The sequence below is a fragment of the Asterias amurensis genome, chromosome 4 (genome assembly GCF_032118995.1).
Source record: "Asterias amurensis chromosome 4, ASM3211899v1".
Lineage (NCBI taxonomy): Eukaryota > Metazoa > Echinodermata > Asteroidea > Forcipulatida > Asteriidae > Asterias > Asterias amurensis.
The window spans coordinates 15,518,120-15,536,662 of NC_092651.1; the positions used below are offsets into that span (position 1 = coordinate 15,518,120).

An 18,543-nucleotide genomic window follows, 5' to 3' on the forward strand; every position below is an offset into this window, starting at 1 on the left:
AAGAACTTGTTTTGAGACCTTGTTTTGACTTGTTATGTTGGCCTTTTTTTACTGACTTTTTTTTACTGAAGTATTTATAAACAATTATTTTGCTATTATATTTATACATTCAAGTATTTTTTTAGAGGGAACAAAGCTGTTCACTGCATTATATAAAAAATAAAATATAAACGCTTTTAAATTTTGGAGAAATTAAAATCAAAATTACTAATGGCAGTAGTTGGACTTTGTGCTCTATGTCAGTTATTTGTTTCCAAACACATCGTCGGTCAGTATTGCATATCTTAGATGGATGAACAGACTGCCGACATAATTTTCTTTTTCCACCTCAGTAGACAAATGTAATTAAATCTTGGCCAGGGGCCCTAAATGCAAACCGGGTATATACGCCTGTGGTATTCTTTAATAACTGTTGATTTCAACTCGTAAAATTCTTAATCAAGAATTTCAACGGCGTTAAGACAGCAAAGCATATGTAGGTATATCTTTGAAATCGATGATGGTTTATTGCAAGCTAGCATCTTCGCGTGTGTAGCAACCGAGATTGCTTGCTTAATGTTTATGAGGAGAGGGCGCGAGCAAGTCGTTCTCAGCTTCCGTCGAGAGCCGCGGCGATTGGGCCGGGTCGCGTGCCTCATGATTTATGGACAAAATTTGGTTCGTTTATACTTCATCAAAATCAGTATGATTGATGCATTCTTGACTGTAAATTCTAGAGGTATATAATTTTTTATCATCCGTAGCCCAGCGCTGTCATTGGTCAGTATACCCACCGGGCGGGCCGGTTGCGGTCAGGCAAACCCGGGCAGCTGATTGTGATAGAACGGGAGAAGAAACATCTTGTGATAAAAAATTCCATCGCCTTTTTCTTTGACGTTGTTGCATCCGTTCCTCGAAGGAGCGATCTAGTAACGGACAAGAGGATGCAGGGAGCAAGATGCAGTGAGAGTATCAGCATGTTCCCCTCCAACGCAGTCAGGATCAACATCTTCATCGACCCGTAGACCGCCCGTGGTCCGGTATTTTGGCAGGTCAAAGAGGGGAACAGTGACTGTTCAGTCGCTAATCTTTTCATGATAAGTAGACATGTAAACTTGGTGTTGGAAAGTAAACACGTGGGCACCGTTATCGTAAAGGGAGTATTTATCTGTGGACTGTATTATAAAGGAGCAGCAGTGAACGCGTGTTAACGCTAGGGACGGGGAGCCGCTGTGATATAACACATTCACCCCGGATGAATGCACATTGTACAATGATCGTTCCGACTGGTGGAGCGTAAGTTCGTCCACATGTCCCACAAATCACTGATTTTGTGAAACTTTTTTAGAGCAGTTCGTCTTTTTTATTTCGTCCTCTGGATGTGATTATTATTGTGTTTCGTTTGGGTTAATCACTGTGGATATTTTATTTATGAGTTCAGCACTTTTGTTTTTGTGGACTCCGTGGTGAATTTCGCAGCGGCCCTTCCGGTAAACTTCAACGGATGTGTTACATGTTTTCGCACAAAACAACTTTACAATGTTGATGGTACTCAACCTGAGTGCAGCATTCGTAACATAACATTGGACGATTAGGTGGGATTTACAGCACCCCGGCTCGTCGATCGGTACAACTTCATCAGGACATCATGGCCAGCTCCTAAAGAAGGACATCGTGAGGGGATTTACTTTGTAATAACCAGTAAATCCTCACTAGGGCACGGACTATCTTGTATAAGTTCTTTAGCATTTTTTTAACAGACGTCAGTCTGCTAAAAGGTAAACACTTTATTCTGCCATGACAGTTCGAGTACGTGTATGGCATGGCACACTCTTCGGCTAGAGGCAAGGGGGGATTTCGCACCGGGACCGGGGACATCGTTCAGCACAAAATCGCCCAGCTGACCGAAATATCCGACAGCGATCATCGTGGCGGCCATAACTCAGGCGAGAACGATCTCAACCAGTATCGAAAATTTAATAAGGAATTGGGCACCCGATCCAGTTCTGCTACTACTACCCGTGCTGCTGGCAATACACGTACGGGAAGTTGTGCTTCGACTGGAGAAGAACTTAGCCGTGGATGGAGCTCAGGCAATCACGACAATACTAGTAGTCGAGATCGTCAAGCTGCAATTGAGTCGCACTACGATGAGCCGTCATTAGCATTATCCAATAAGCAGCACAACGTGCATGAGGAACACAGTAAGGACAAGGAACATGCTTGGAATATCATCGGTGCTAACAGCCGCCAGACCCAGGCAGCCGGCGGCGGGTCTAAATACAGTAATAGGATTTTAGCAGGGGATTTGACTCGACGGGGGAACGTCGTGAACGAGGACATATCATACAGGCACGGCGGTGACTCTAGTCTTGGATCAACACAGTCCGTCTCGTATGGCAGCACAACAGCAGCGCTACCCTCGTCTAGTGTTCAACAACAACGCCGTGATATAAGAAACAACTCTTCGTCAACAGTAGGGGAGAGATCATCTTCATTTCGTGGAGGACAATCGCCAGTGAATATTCAACCCGGAAGGAGGGTTGGGGCATGTATGCAACAAGAACAAAGCCCTTCTTACAACAACCAAGGTAATGCACATTCTTCTACTAAAGTCAGTAGTACCTCACCGCCAATAACTAGTTCCAAATCACCAGATTCAGGGACCACCGTGACATACCCTGATTCTGGAATCACTTCACCAAGTCCAACCAGGCAGATATTCAAGCCCTTGGCTGTAAAGAGATTAACCAAAACCTCTAAGAAAAGCCTTACTTCTTTTGATGATCTCCAGAGTCCAGTAAGTTCTCCTTACTCCAGTCGTCGGTCAAGCATTTCAAGTGTTGGCACAATTGACCAAAGTGAGGGGTCAAGTGTTGCCGAGAATAGGGCTAGACTTGTTTCGGCATTTGTTTTGAGCACTCAAAATACTGCTGCATCAAGATACAGAGACTTGAGTAGTGTACAAACATTGAATCAAAGTAGTCCAACCAGGGTGGATAATGTTCGTCGCAGTATGGCTAGGAATCAAGATTCTCCAACTTCGGACCCTACCTCGCCACAGCTGTGTGAGTCGGGTGGAACCAAATTTCCGCTTCGCATGGATTTCAATAGTTTAAAAATCGGGAGTGTGGATAATCTGCGGTCACCGTCGCGATCTGTCACATCAAAGAGAACAAAGCCTGACCATGGTATTGCAAGTGCAAGTGCTCCAACGTCGCCCGTCAGGACTCTGCAAAAGTTAACCTTCAAAATGCGCGATATCAGGCAGGAATTCACAGACATTCCACCATCGGATTTAATGCGCCCTATGTCTCCAAGCACTGTTTCAGAGCCAGGTGAAGATGAGGGATGTGTACGGGACTTTGACTGGCCGGGGACACAGTCCTTGCCGAGACCTAGACGGAAAAACAGGATGGTTATTCCAGAGTTGCCAGAAGTCCTGATGGCAAGGACCAAAGAAGTCCACGATAGCATGCAATCATCTCCATCTCCAATTGATAAGTTTAATTTAAAAGCTCCCTTGAAACCGCTCAATGTGAGAAGACAAATAAACAACACACCCGTTTCTTCACCAATCATGGATACCATGGTGGAAGAGAGCATTGATGAGTCTGAGCCACCGATCCCGAGCACGCGCAAGAAAGAAAGACGGAAAAAAATGGCTGGCCTCGGTCAGTCCATATCTGAAGGTTGTGTTGGAAGTAATGGAGATAATGGGCGTTCACGTAGTGACCCAACACAGGATCGTAAAAGAGGAAGCTTGTCAGAGGAGATTGAAAATAATTCGGTTGACTCTCAGTTCTTCGAGGCACTGCAGATCGAGGGAGGCCAGATTGTTCCTGCTTCCAGAGTTCTAGGAACTAATGTGGTTTCAGAGAGCAGTCAGTCCATCTCAAGTACTGCTACCTCTATCAGTGATGCCACCGCAGAACAGCAGTTTATTCACGTCCTGCGTGAGGTGACCCACCACCCGGATGGATTAATCAACTCGTCGAACCTAGACTCTCAGGAGCGCAATGGAAAATTAAAATCGAAAGCGAAATCCAGAACCTGGCCGAATGGAGATAAGTCCCAGAATGAACTTGATCAGTACACGCAGGGCATCCAAGTCTCTACTAGTACACCAACAGTTTCAGACAGACAGAATGACTTGGATGATCTTCAAGGGGATGGGCTTCACGCCTCGCACGCCAAGTCGGAGAGCCTTCTCGTATCCGGTGGAAAAGAACGAGTTAATTTGCAGCTGGCATTGGAAAGTCCCCACTCCCCCCAAATGCAACGAAAATGGAGCCAAGGCAGTGCTGGGAACAGCAATGGGGAATCGCTGAAGGAAGGTCTGAAACAGAAGTTACTACAGCACGGACATCAACCAGAAAAGCATCTGCGGACTTCCAGCGAACCATCATCCTCCACCTTGAGCCCAGTGGATGATTCCGCCGTGCCTTCTGCTTCCAAACCTGTCGTCACCATTACGCGGTCACATAGCATGGGACCTGATCAGCATCATCCTCTGGACCGTAAGATGAGGAAGAAGCCCATCATACCCCCTCCTCAGCCTGGACATTCTCTCAGGCCAGTCATGCAAGCCCACATGTCAGAGTCCACTCCTAATTTGGCAGTCGAGCCGCACAAGTCGAGAGTTACGGATGCCCTGGTATCGCCGACAATCGTAAAGTCTAACCGGATATTGGGTGCCAAGGGTGGATCTTCAACACTTCCTCGATCAGCTAAGGACAAGTCTGGAGGGGAGCTGTCACCAGGAACACGAAGAAAACTCAAGCAGCAGGTAAGTTCTGAACTCTTTTAAATCTCTTGACATTTAAACCATTTTAAAATGCTTTATTTGTAGGATGAAGGAATCAATGAATGAACCTAAATCATTTAAGATCCAAAAATGAGCTTTTGCTGCCTTTATACAATGGGAGACTTTTGAGACACTGGCTTTAAGCATGCGCGCACTTGCTCAGTATTGCGCGCGTAGGTCTGAGAATGCGCACTTCTACCGTCCGAAAGTCTCCCATTGATGCTTTTTTTTAACTCTTTCAGTGCCAGTGTCGTACAATACAAATGTTTTATCTATATTTATTGGCCCTACATGACAATATTTTTTTTTGTTCTCAAAAAGTGTCATCAATCGGACATCTGCGACCAATTTATCATAAGAGGGCATCATCACTCAAAGCAGAACTATTGACTTTGGGATGAAGGCCTACCAAGGCAACACAAATCAGCAAAATACATTTTGTGTGGTAATAAAGACTTTTAAACAATATAAAAAAAAAGAAAAAAAGAAGCTTGACAACTTGGTTCAAAATGCAAAAAAAAATTGGCATTGACAGATAAAAGAATAAACCAACTAATGCTTATAAATGTTATTTGATTGCATTTACTATCTGGAAACAAAACCATTTCCCATGGTGTTCTTCAAAACTACTCACTGGTCTTTGACTTTCTAAGCAAAAAAAATATGCTTAAGAATTGAAATTATTTGACAGATTTATTTTTGTAAAACCGTTTGCAAATAATATGTAGACTGACGGATGCTGGCGGCAGTTCTGTTCGACTTTAAAACTGAAAACTTTTTTTCACACTCTTTATCTTAGGTGTTCATTTATTGGTGTTACACGGTACTGATTATTATTTGAACAGGGTCTTGACTTTTTTTTTTTTTAATTCCTTGTGTCATAAAAACTAATTTATGACATAAAATGCTCATGTTTTTATCTCTAAATTGCTTCTTCAATCTTCATCTTCCATTTGCGTATGGGAATTTTTGTGTCAACAATTTCCCAACAACTTTTTTTTTCTTCTGCGTAATGGTTCTTAATCATCTTGGCCTATAGTTTGCAATTTGTATTCTGTTTATTTATTTGATAAAGTAACTTTACAGGTTTCCTACTACATACGTTGTACTGCAATAATATCACCAGACTGAAAGTGAAAAATAGTAAAAACATTTACACCTTGTACTGTACCATCCTTATTAGGTCTGAAATTGTGTAATTTTGAAAAATTTCAGTCCCTTATTGTTGTAGACTGTTGAACCATGAGTGCCGTACTCTACACAGCAAAACGTAATCACTGCCAGACTGAAATGCAATGCAAGTCAGTATTTATAATTGTTATTCACATAGTCTTGTTGTTGGCTAATATGAAGCCATGGGAAGCAGCCTCCTGCACACATCAACAGTGTTAATGCTCTGCCCTGGATGCTCTGCCCTCGAGCAACCACTGCACTATCAGTACAGTCAGTTCTTCTGAGAAATAGTGGCATAGGATCAGCAGTACACATTCATTTCATCCACTGCCTAACAACATGCATAGTAGAGACATTCTACCCTAGCTACTAGGTTCTTGTTGACTGCAAGGGTGTATCTCAAGACTAGGTATTTGTTGAGGTCTTTGAGGACTATGGTCTATTTATAAACACCCACCTAAAGCTACTCTCCTATCATATAGTACAGTCGTCATTGTGTACATTAGGCCCTATATTTCTGTGTAAAGAACCTTTTCTTGCATTTTACAATGTGTTCCAAGGAATTGATTGACGATGTTGAATAACTGTGTGGGAGAACTTTGCTATTTTTAAAACTCAATGACCCTGTCTTGCAATAATTGGCTGAATTTTCCGTTCATTTATGTGAGAACAGCTCTGTGAATTGAAACAGAATGCAAAATGATGGATCAGTCATGATTACTCTTATTTATAACAATATGTTGGAGACATATCAGTAGCGTTGAAGGAAAACAAAGCAATGAAGTGAAAGGATAAAGTAAATTTCTATACTCTCTGTTAAAGGGAATGTACACGATTGGTAATTACTCAAAACAAATATTAACTTAAAAACTGAAAAAAGGGGGCCTTCTTCCTTCAAGCTAGAAGTCTTTTATTCCTATCTGAAAGTACACAAATTCGTCCAACAAGGGTGTTTTTTCTTTCAAAATTTTCTCGCAACTTCGATGACCAATTGAGCCCAAATTTTTACAGACTTGTTATTTTATGCTTATGATGGGATACACCAAGTAAGAACACTGGTCTTTGACAATTACCAAACGTGTACATTGCCTTTAACTTCAGTTGTACGCTAGTTCTGAGAAGACATTGACAATAAAAATACTGTCTTTTTTTTAAGAGTGATTCCACAGGACTCTGAAGAACAGTATTTTTTTGCTGTGTTTTGCAGCCAAACTGTACTCCAGATAGACTTTTTATCCACATAATGTCAACGTAAAGTTGGTGAAGGTTTGGGGCTACACTTACATAGTTGGCCTTTAGTAAAAGCTCCCAGTCTCATCTGTTGAAGACATTGTACCGGTAGTCATTTATTTTTAAGACAATTCCAAGAAGCTCACAGGTTGTACCGTTAAGTAGTTTTCATTTTTGTAAATTAGAAGGAAAGGAGACTAGCAAAGGATCTTCCAAATTGTTATTCACTGATTACTGAATTGAAAGACTTTATGATGTACTCAAGCAGAAAAAACCTCTTCATGTTTATGCACAGACCTTCAAAGATGAGACATGTGCCAAACAGATAGTGTGCATGACTGCATTCTTGCGGCCAATTGAATTTATGGTCCAATGATATTGTTGGGAAGTAGTGTATCGTCTGTGTATGTAGGATAAACCTCTCTCAGTGTCATTCAGTAACACCGTTTTCCATACGAGAGAATGCGAGCGTGGAAATTGTCCAAGCTGCTTTTGTAGTATGTGTTTTCTATGAGATGAAGATGGCGAAACATTGATTGGGGCATGCCAATGAGCACTCAGTATTGAGTACTGTACACTGTGTATGTGCACATTGTATGTTTGTAGTGTTTTCTTTAAAAATTATGCAACACTACATGTGTAGTTGTTTTAATTTAAGACTAGACCAAATTATTATTGCTTGTTTACAAATTAAGTTTCATGAAAAAGCAGTGAGTATACTTTATATAAAGTTCACATGCCTAATACTTCACACGGAGGCAATGAAGGCGATTGTCTCCATGTCCCCTGGGCATTGCCTTGGTGTCCTTGAAATGCTCCTTTAGAAATCTACAATTTCCTCATAAGATGCCCTTTAGTCTAAAATCAAGGAGAAAATTCCCTAAATTGAAGCCTACTGGCCTGAGTTCAGCAGTACAGTTTTATTTGCACCATAAATTGTCCTTCATGAAAGAGCAGTTGACTTTGATTACTGTTAGTACAGCACTGATTTAGATTGAATTATTTATGTTACAGATTGGCAGAATTATGCTGTCCCCCATCAGCATAATATTGCCAAAGTGACATGAAAGAGCGGTAGACTTTTGATTAATGAGTTCAGTGCTGATTTGAATTTTATTATCAGTGTGTAATCATAGATTACTACAACCTTTGCACAGTGCTGTCTGGTATTGATTGACAAGATTGACCTTTGACCTTTTGGGGAGCAATATAAGATGATTCATGGAAGGAGTCCGGTACCCTTTTCTGTTAAAATGCTACCCTAAGCTATGTCTTGTCAACCAGTGCCTGTTAAAATGCTACCCTAAGCTATGTCTTGTCAACCAGTGCTTATAATATTGTGGTTCAGGCTTAGGACTGCACCACACTAAATAAACTCGCATAGCAACTAACCAACGATTAAAGCTGAATATTTTATACTAGTTTTTCTCAGCCTTATAAAAACAAGTGTGAGCAGTCAAAAACAAATGTTTGTATAAATCTACAGAAAATAACCCAAATCATAAATGACTTTAAGATGTAAGATGTAAATACTTCATAGCTTTGGAGATATTCCCTTTTTTTCCTTTGATAATTTCGGGCCTTATACTTCAGGTAATTGCCTCCATGGCATGCCCCCTAGTCATTGCCTTGGTGCCCTTGAAACGGCTTGCTCTAGTAGTAATCAACTTCAATAATTTCCTCTTAGGGTGCCCTTTACCAAGGAGGATAAATGCCTTGGTGCTCTTGCCCTTTCAAAAACGAAGCATACAGGCCTAAATACTTCAAATTTGTACATTCCTTTTTTTCCAATTGATAAGGTAGCAACATCTTAAACATCTTCTCGAGGACAGACCTTTCTCCTTCTAAATAAGGGAGCTTCACGCCAGAGACTCCTATCACTAAACCCACTCCTCCTCGCTGCCATGTTTCATTGATTCCAAGGCATTGAGTTGCACCTTTGCCGTTGTGATTTCAAAATCCATTTGGGCCGAACGTCGAAACGGCGACGACGCAGCTCCTTGGCGCAGCCCCTCAGTAAGTAGATGACCCGATTTCTTGAAGATCAATGCTTTGAGTAGCCCTAGGGGACTTCTCGACTAAGGACAGCCAGTAGCTGTTTCCCCTCTCCTTCCATCCAACTGATGGTCAGATTTCAATCTTGTGTTTATCGGTGTGGACATGGTGTACAATTCAGGGCTCCAAATTAACACTAGGCGGCAGGCCCGAGGCCACTACATTTAGCGTTAGGCCAGTAAAATCTTGACCGGACAAGTCCGATGGTCTTGTGTTTTTCAATTGACTATTATGACAGTATTAAATCACCTGATTGTGTATCTCTGTGAAAAATTTTCTGACAATGAATCTACCTGGTATGTCTTTCAGTTCCGTTGAGAATCAAAGTAACATGACAAGTGTTCTCTAAATGCATTCAATTTTAATATGGTCTTGTAAAATAAATTCTGGTCCAGTAAAACATTTTGAGTTTACAAGCCCTCCAGTCTTGTGATTTTTGTCCCCAAATTCAAACCTTGTACATTCATGGTAAAAAAAAATTCATATAATGCTGTATTTTCCTGGTAGATTTTTTTTATGGAGGTGGCTGATTTTATTGTTAGTTGATGATCATCTCTAGTGTGATCAAATAACATGTAGCTTGGGCATCGGACGAGGCAGAAAAAACACTCGAGCTGCAAGTGTACAGTTGACTCTCTGTGTATTAGTCTTGTGCAAAAAACACCCCCTCAGATCTTTGCTCTGTGCTCAGATACAAACCCAGGGGGAAGGCCTCTTAACAGCTTCTCAAATTTTAAAAGCTGCTCCTGGCCAATTAAAGCGATCAGTCGCTGATTCCAAACCTTCAGTAAGATTCTAATAGCAAGAATAGGACAGGGAACGATTTACCTTGTTGTATGCTTCTCCTCATTGAACCCAAGTTTCGACGCTCATGGGGTGACGGGTCTTTTTCTTCAGCTGAGCCAGCATCTGGAACTCTCTATCACTTAATCTTTGATCTTGTCTTTGTACCACAAAATTCAAACATTTACGTAAAACTTATCTTATGTCACAGGTTTTCAAGGACTGATTTTGTTGTGTCTGTTTTTCTTTGCTTTTTTTTTTGTTTTTTGGGGGGTTTTACTGCGCCTTGAACACCCAGCAGGGTGGATATGTGCGCATTACAAGTCTTATTATTATTAAGGGAATAAAAGAGTAGGCGACGAGTTCTTAAACGGCTGTTTAAAATCGACAGGGTCGTGGCCGTGTGATCACACGGCCTAAAGATGCTATGTCAGATTTTTGGCCGATTTGACACCAAAATTTTGATTTAAAATTCAATAGGTATTTTGATGGGGGTCGAGAAAGTTACAAGCTTTCATTTTAGCCATTGCTCAAAAAAGTCTGCCAATTATTAGTAGCAGTGAAATAAAGTGCTCAAAATTAGTTTTTGTCGGGATCTCGACAATATATATCACGTGACCATTTCTTATGTGTTTTATAAGAAACGTTTTAAATTTTTGTCATGGTTCCTGACCATGAAAAGTAAAAGTTAAAATTGTTTTCGTTAGAGTGGGTGATACTCTTTGAAATACCATTCACTCAAAAAAATAATTTTTTTTAATGTTTGGGGCCAAAAATCTGGCATAGCATCTTTAAAAGATACCGATTTCTCGTTGATGGTTGTTTACATATTTCTCTCTCTCTGGTCTTTGTGTGGGTGGAGTACATACAATTGAACAACTTAACAGCGTATAATCCTGAGTAATACTTTGCCTACGTGATTCTTGTCACAGAGCTTGGACACACATCAGTGTATGGGTAAAATCAAAATTAGTATTCCGTTCCCCTGATGCAATTTCCATTTATATAGGTCTTAAGGCCCGGTCACACAGGCCCCGATAACGAGAACGATAACGAGAACGATAAAAATGCATGCCCTCGATTGGTTGAAATGCTCCACGCAGAATACGCCCACGCTTATTCAACCAATCGAGGGCGTGCATTTTTATCGTTCTTGTTATCGTTCTCTTTATCGGGGCCTGTGTGACCGGGCCTTCATCCCCTTTGAAAGTAGACTTCTTGTTTTTCTTCCCATGTTGTTCAAAGATGATTTTTTTTTCAGTCTGTGTACACTTCTTCCATATAAGTTAGTCTTCTTTGCCATTTCATTATTGGTTTTTTTCCCTTCAAGTTTCACCTTGAAATTTTTTCGTTTAAACTTCCACTTTCATGCTTCTTTTGTCAAGATTCCTAACGACATTGTATTTCTCTATTTATCATGTAAGAAACCACAAGGGGAGATTTCCTACTTACATAGTGTACATGTATACCCCAACAAAGCTATTGAAAAAATAGGGAGACCGCCAACAGTAGGGCTCAATATACTGTAGCTCAGTTAGTAGAGTAATGTTTCATTAATCCGGAGGTCGCATGTTGAAGCCCCACTCTAGTCAAGTTTTCTTGGTTCAACCCCAAATTATGTCTCCATTTACTAAAAATACTAGCAGTTGAAACATTCAGCAACCATCCATGAAACAATTCCACTCCAAAATACTTCATACCGAATCAATTTGAAATTCAAAAGCTTACAGAGAATGTAGATTTTATATAAAAAAAATGTATTCTGTGTTTGATCTTCTCTTCACATTCTACGCAACAATGGCACTCCCCTTACTTTGCACTTCACATCCGAGCCAAGTAGTTCTTCATCTAAGCCCTTCTTATCCCCCCCCCCCCCCCGAACATTCAGCGATGAGGTTTCCAGAATAATATCTTCCGTTTGAATCTATTCTGAGCATCATTCATTCTACCTCCGTCGTGCGCCCCGCTCCAACAATGCATTGAAATCCCACACACAAGCCCAGCTTGCTAGATTTCAGTCTGAGATTTGGTAGAAAGATCATTTTGAGTTGCTCTCTCTTAACGGCGGAGAAATGAGATCCTTGCCTCTGCTGGAATGGGCCATTATATCCGAGAGGGAGTTATGTTTCATCTTGCTCCAATGGGATCTAGGTCAAGGGTTCTCATTAGAGCTGGTGTATTTTTAGTCGAGTTGCTATTTTGTGTGAACACCATGGTTTGTGGATGAACTATTTGCTAACTATGTAGATCAAGGGCAGGGTAGTGTACAGTCCAGGTTTGTGTGTTTCAAGTATTTCATGGTGTATTCTGTGGTCGGTTTTTGTGAAGGCTTACTTTTAAAGAAAAGGAAAAAGCAAAAAATAGTTAACGGCCTGAGGTTTTGACCATACTCTCTTAATGTAAAAGAGTGAAAAAGCACTCTTTGAAGAGCCATATGAAGGACAACTCTTTTTCGAGTGGTCTTCCACTCTTTTAGATTGAAGTTTGCATCTTTTTGAGTGATTTTTCACTCTGTCCTAGAGTGAAATCCCTCTAAATGTATGCTTCGTGAAAGCGCGGGGGCACCAAGGCATTTTAATTCTTCTTAACCTTAACTAAAGGGCACCTTATGAGGAAATTGTGAACTTCCACTTGAGCATTTCAAGGGCACCAAGGCAATGACCAGGGGGCATGGAGGCAATCGCCTTCGTTGCCTCCGTTAAGTATTAGGCCTGATCAAAAACTACTTACCCATACTATACAAATGACTTACATCTTCTCTTAGTGCATCTGTTTTAAATTCAAACTATTTTGTTACCCTACGTAGGCATTTTCCCTTGCATTCTGGTCCCGTACGCATAGTTCCGGTCCAGTAAATATTTTGAGCCACACCATCCCCACGGTTTTGTGGGTTTTCCCAGAAAGTTCTAGACCTTCATCAAGTGCAGTCACAAAAAAAAAAAAAAAAATGGTCATAACACATCCTCAAGATTGATAACATTGGTGTCTGCTTACATTTTCTAGTTCTCTACTCACTCCGTCGCCTTCAACAAAAAAAAACCTGTTAACCCAACATAGTTAAAAATAGACATCCAATTAAATGCCTTCTTCCCTCCTACAGGTCCTAGCCCACCTGCTGCAGAAAATTTCCATCGCTATTAAAATGAAAATCTTGTGGCATGTCTTGTGGGTACCAGCTAAGGAGGTTGTGTACAGTGTACATATGAAAACTGTGTACTTGATGGTTGCAACCAACCACACAGTCAATGTTAAAGGGACACCTTGCCAATGGATCAGGCGAGTTGGTCTATGAAACCGTTCGTTATGAAACAAATATGGTTAGAAAGGTTTTTTAAAAGTAGAAAATAATGATCCACACTAATATGCCTCCAAATTGCGTTGTCGGCCATATTGTGGAGTCAAAAATTTACTTCACAAAAAAAACGTGCATTGTAGTTTTTGTTGTTAGTGCAAAGAGTGTTAATCCAACACAATATTATTGTCTCAGCCCTATCAGGTTCCCATTTATACACCTGGGTTAAGAGAAGTAATTATGGTTAAGTGTCTCAAAGTATCATGACTGGGCTTCAAACTCAAATTTTTATAATTCAGCCGTCAGAAATTAGTCTGAAGCACTAGACCGCTCAGTCGGAACTGGCTGCTACAATATTTAGCGAGGTACCCTTGTTAATTGCTTTCGTGTGAAAGGGGCTAAAAGCTTTCAATCTCATCAAAACGATCCTGAAATTAAAACTGTCGTGTCCGCAGTTTCATTGACCTACATGGAGAGAAACCAGGGACCAATAATACAAAAACTGGAACCAATCAACAATTGCTTTCCATTGAACTCAGACTAATAAGATTAATAGCCAATTAATCAAACTGCTTATGAAAAGTAATTAGTAGCTTTTAATCAATAGTCAAATTATTATCCTGTGAGTGTATTGTTTGAGTATTAGGCGAGATGTTTGGATTGGGCTATTAAACGGTAATTAATCTTGTTTGCCTATTTGCTTTAAAAGGTAATTCTTATATGGAGATTATTTATAGGATCAATAAAGCTGTTAGATTTTTTTAAAACAATTCTGGCTGCATTAGGGTATACACTGTAGGCCAATCAGGGCTCCAATTTAACACTGGACATAAGGCCCAAATTTGGACGTTACAAATTCGCAACAAATAATTTGCATCAGTTGAAATGTGTTCAACTCCTGCGAAACATTCGCTGCAAAAACAGCTCTGTCAGGTAAAAATTTGTATCGCATTCGCGCCAGGAAGTATGAACTGAACTTATCTGAGTGTTGTTAGACTGATTAATGCACTAGCCTTGCAAAGAGAAAAAAGCAAGCGAAATTCTAGGAAATATAATTTAATCCTTAAAGGCACTGGATACTATTTGTAATTTTTCGATGGTTTTTTTTTTAGCATAAAAACTTACTTGGTAACGAACAATGGAGAGCTGTTGATAGTATAAAACATTATGAGAAACGGCTCCATCTGAAGTAACAGAGTTTTTGAGAAAGAAGTAATTTCTCACTAAAATTTTTGAATTGATTTTGAGACCTGAGCTGACGTCTCAAAATCAAACATCTGAAAGCTAACAACTTGTGTGACAAGGGTGTTTTTTCTTCCATTATTCTCTCGCAACTTTGACGACCAATTGAGTTCAAATTTTGACAGGTTTGTTATTTTATGCATGTTGAGATACACAAGTTAGAAGACTGGTCTTTGACATTTACCAAAGGTGTCCGGTGCCTTTAAACACTGACTTAAAATATGAACATTTTAATGAAATATCTGAAGATATGAATGTTGATTTACTGTTTGGGTGTTTTGAGTGAGAGCGGAAGGGACTTTCCCCATTCATGTCAACATCCTGGTTTCCAGCCTTGGATAAGCTGCTGAAGACACGCTTCTCAGATATTTACAGTCAATTCTGGAGTCACTCTAATAATATAATTGTCAATCAGCAGACGTGGTGCTTAATCAATTGAAACATGTATGAGCCCGTTAGTTTGATTTTGTTGTTGTTATAATTTGATTAGCATAAAGAAGGGTAGTATTTCAATTTTTGATTTTTGATTTTAGAAATTGTTGGATATCAGTAACGTGAAACACTTTTTAGTGAAAATATAAACCATTTTGAGAATCATTTCACTTTGGAGGTTAATGATGCTCATTAAAGGCAGTGGACACTATTGGTAATTACTCAAAAGAATTATTAGCATAAACCTTACTTGGTAATGAGTAATGGGGAGAGGTTGATAGTATAAAACATTGTTTGGTTTTGAGACCTCAAGTTTAGAATTTGAGGTCTCGATATCAAGCATCTGAAAGTGCACAACTCTGTGTGACAAGGGTGTTTTTTCTTTCATTATTATCTCCCAACTTCGATGACCGATTGAGCTCAAATTTTTACAGGTTTGTTATTTTATGCATAATTATGTTTAGATACAGCAAGTGAGAAGACTGGTCTTTGACAAATACCAATAGTGTCCAGTGTCTTTAATGATGCTCATTAAGGGAGGGTATGGAATGCCTTTGGTAATGTCTAACAAATTTAATGGCCTTAAAATCTTACTTGGAAAGAAGCGCTGCAGCTGTTGATAATTTATAACATTTGGAGACAAATATTTCCTTCTAAGGAAAGCGGTTTTAGAGAGAGGAATTCTAAAATGTTCATCTAAAAAACCTTTTATGCTGAAATGTCTCTAAGATTGCATAGTTCCAATTTTGGATTATTCTTCCAGCGTGGACATAACCGCTCCAGTTCAAAAAGATTCCAGCATTGCACCTGAAACATTCTTTTTCCCCCTGGCTTCTTCCTTTCTTATTTTTGAAGGTGATTTGGCATCAACCAAGATTTGGTCCAAAGATAGATGATTGTTGAATCATTGTTGTTGTCGTACTTCAAACGTTTATTGTGTCTGTTTTGTTAAACTTGTTGATCACGACGTTCTCGTTAACATTCAACCTTTTGTGAAATGATCTTATGTAACATCACAGTCCAAACAGCATGCTGTTATACAAATTGAAGGATTCTCAACTATTCTATGACTAAGTTACGGGCCAAATGCATTCCATAACATGATGTTTTGAGCCCACCTGTTTCCTGAAGGGCATGAGTTTGCCTTGTTTTGGGGGGGACGGCGGGCTGGCGGGGCTTCATCTTTTTGATCTTCAGATTTAGAGCCCTTGAAAGACATAATATCAGCTCAAGTAAAATTAATCCGAGGGCAAGAATGAATTCAATGCGGAGGAATTTGTCGCAAACTTGTATAGAGGAAATCTCCTAGACTTATTCCCAATTAGCTCGGGAATGCAGGGGGCGGGATGTAGTCATTGTATCGGTAAATCTCAAGGTTTTGACAATAGCGTATTTATTGATTTTGCCGCGAGGTTTGGATGGAAATATAGTGCAATAGTTTTAGATTCTCAAGGTGCACGATGATATAAAATGTGTGCGACCTAGAAACAGATAATTCAGGATTTTCTCGCTAGACTGTTTTGGATGGGATCTGTTATCATCAATTGGGTCCCTAATCATCATTTCAAGGTTTAGAAGAATAGTTTAACCTTTTTCACGTTTATTTTTTTTCACTCACAAGGTCAGAGTTTCAGGAGCAGAAAATCGAGATGGTTGAAAGATCTTTTGACATTTTTAATTGAACAGGGCACAGCAAATTGTCCTCTGGTAAGGGGTACTCTATGAGGAAAATTTAATTTGAACTTGAGCTTTGCAAAGGGGCACCAGAGCAAAAGCACAGGTCACCGTGGGTTACCAAGTAGAAAATGCCATGGTGCCCTTGGCCTTTTATGTGAGAAAATAGAAATAGCTGATTGCAAATCTGCTTACCAACCAAAATTGCAAACAAAAAAGTAATTGGCCTGCCATTACGATCCTAGCAGAGGTCTTTCTCGAATATCCAAATTCATATGTCAACTACTATTAACAAGAGTAAATGGGCGGGGGAGGGGGAGGGGGAGGGGACACCCTGCCTGCAATCAAACATAATGGAGTTGAATTTGGTAATTAAAGGATTATAGATTATCCCAAAGGAAAACTGTGTGCACAAGACCTGGATGAGCGCAGGGACCGGGTTTTATCATGCCATGATGGAGCTACATGTATGTATGATATTATAATAATTTAAGCGTTAGTTATTCGTGAAATTTCAGGCTTCAAATTTTGTACAAGTGAATGGACAATGTCTACCCGTGGGATGTTTTTTTAAAAGGGCCACCAATGTATATAGAAACATGGTCTGCATTGGAATTTCTACTGACCTGAAATGTGTTACTCAAATTTAAATGGGTTTGTTACCTTTTGTCGATCAAGTTCGGCCATGACATGAGGCCCTACTCACTGTGAATATGTAATATAATTTACCTGTAGAAGTTTCAGCCTCATTAGTCATCAAGCTTATGAGAGACGAAAAAAAAAGTGAAAATCACAGAGCAATGATTTCAGGAGAAACACGTTTCAATCTGTTGTACAAGCTTAAATAATTGTTGTCCCACTGAGCTGAAAATTATTTTTGTGAAATTGTTTTATTTTATTTTAACTGTTCAGATAAAATAACAACAAGCCTACCACATTCCATGTCAGTTGATGATCAAAATCATCATTTACTACTCCGTAATTTTTCCATGCAAATTTCCTTGATGGAGTCGCTCCCTCCATTAGATACAACTTGAATGTATTCCTCTTTATCTTCAATGTTGTTCTAATGTCATTAATACTCTTAACATTCTGATAATAACATGCCCTTTGAAATCAGTCTGTTTTATCCCCAATGCTGTATGTTCCACGCCAGAAACTCAAGAAAATCTTCAAGTCTATAACAGATGGTATATTTCATGCCCGACGGCAGGTCTTTCCAAATCACAGCAATTTGCCAGTAAAAGAAACCTTTGCACGCTCTGGTCGTTAAAGGCACTGCAGCCGATTTCACAAAACGGTAGGATTAACCCTATCGTGAGTTAGGACGAGTAACTCGTCCTAACTTAGGACTAATCTTAAGGTCTGCATGCTACAGTGCAGGGCTGGGACTAGTCCTAAGTCCTAAGATTAATCCTAAGTTAGGAAGAGTTTGGTGAAATCGACGGCTGGACACTATTGGTAATTACTCAAAATAGTTGTTAGCATAAAAACTTACTTGGTAATGAGCAATGGAGAGCTGTTGATAGTATGAAACATTGTGAGAAACGGCTCCCTCTGAAGAAACGCAGTTTTTGAGAAAGAGGTCATTTCTGACTCAAATAATAAAATACCGCAGCTGAAGTGAATTTTTATGCATCTGAAAGCACACAAAGTAATACAACCAGGGTGTTTTTTCTTTCATTATTCGCTTGCAAAGTCAATGACCAATTGAGCCCAAATTTTCACAGTTTTGTTATTTTATGCCTACGCTGGGATACACCAAGTGAGAATATTGGTCTTTTACCAAACGTGTCCAGTGCCTTTAAGGAGACAACCCCAAAATAACTTGTTTTCTCAGTTGCTTCTATATTGTGAAATGAACCCTTAAGTAAAG

The 18,543-nt window shown here is 39.8% G+C and overlaps 1 protein-coding gene across 1 annotated transcript in view; it reads left to right on the plus strand.

The window, feature by feature from the left end:
- The first annotated feature begins 1,006 nt into the window (after positions 1 to 1,006).
- LOC139935759 (uncharacterized) overlaps positions 1,007 to 18,543 on the plus strand; it is a 140,816-nt gene continuing 123,279 nt past the window's right edge. Inside the window, exon 1 of the mRNA XM_071930324.1 lies at positions 1,007 to 4,768. Coding sequence (XP_071786425.1) covers positions 1,802 to 4,768 — 2,967 coding nt within the window. The 5' untranslated portion in view covers positions 1,007 to 1,801. The remainder of the gene's footprint in view (positions 4,769 to 18,543) is intronic.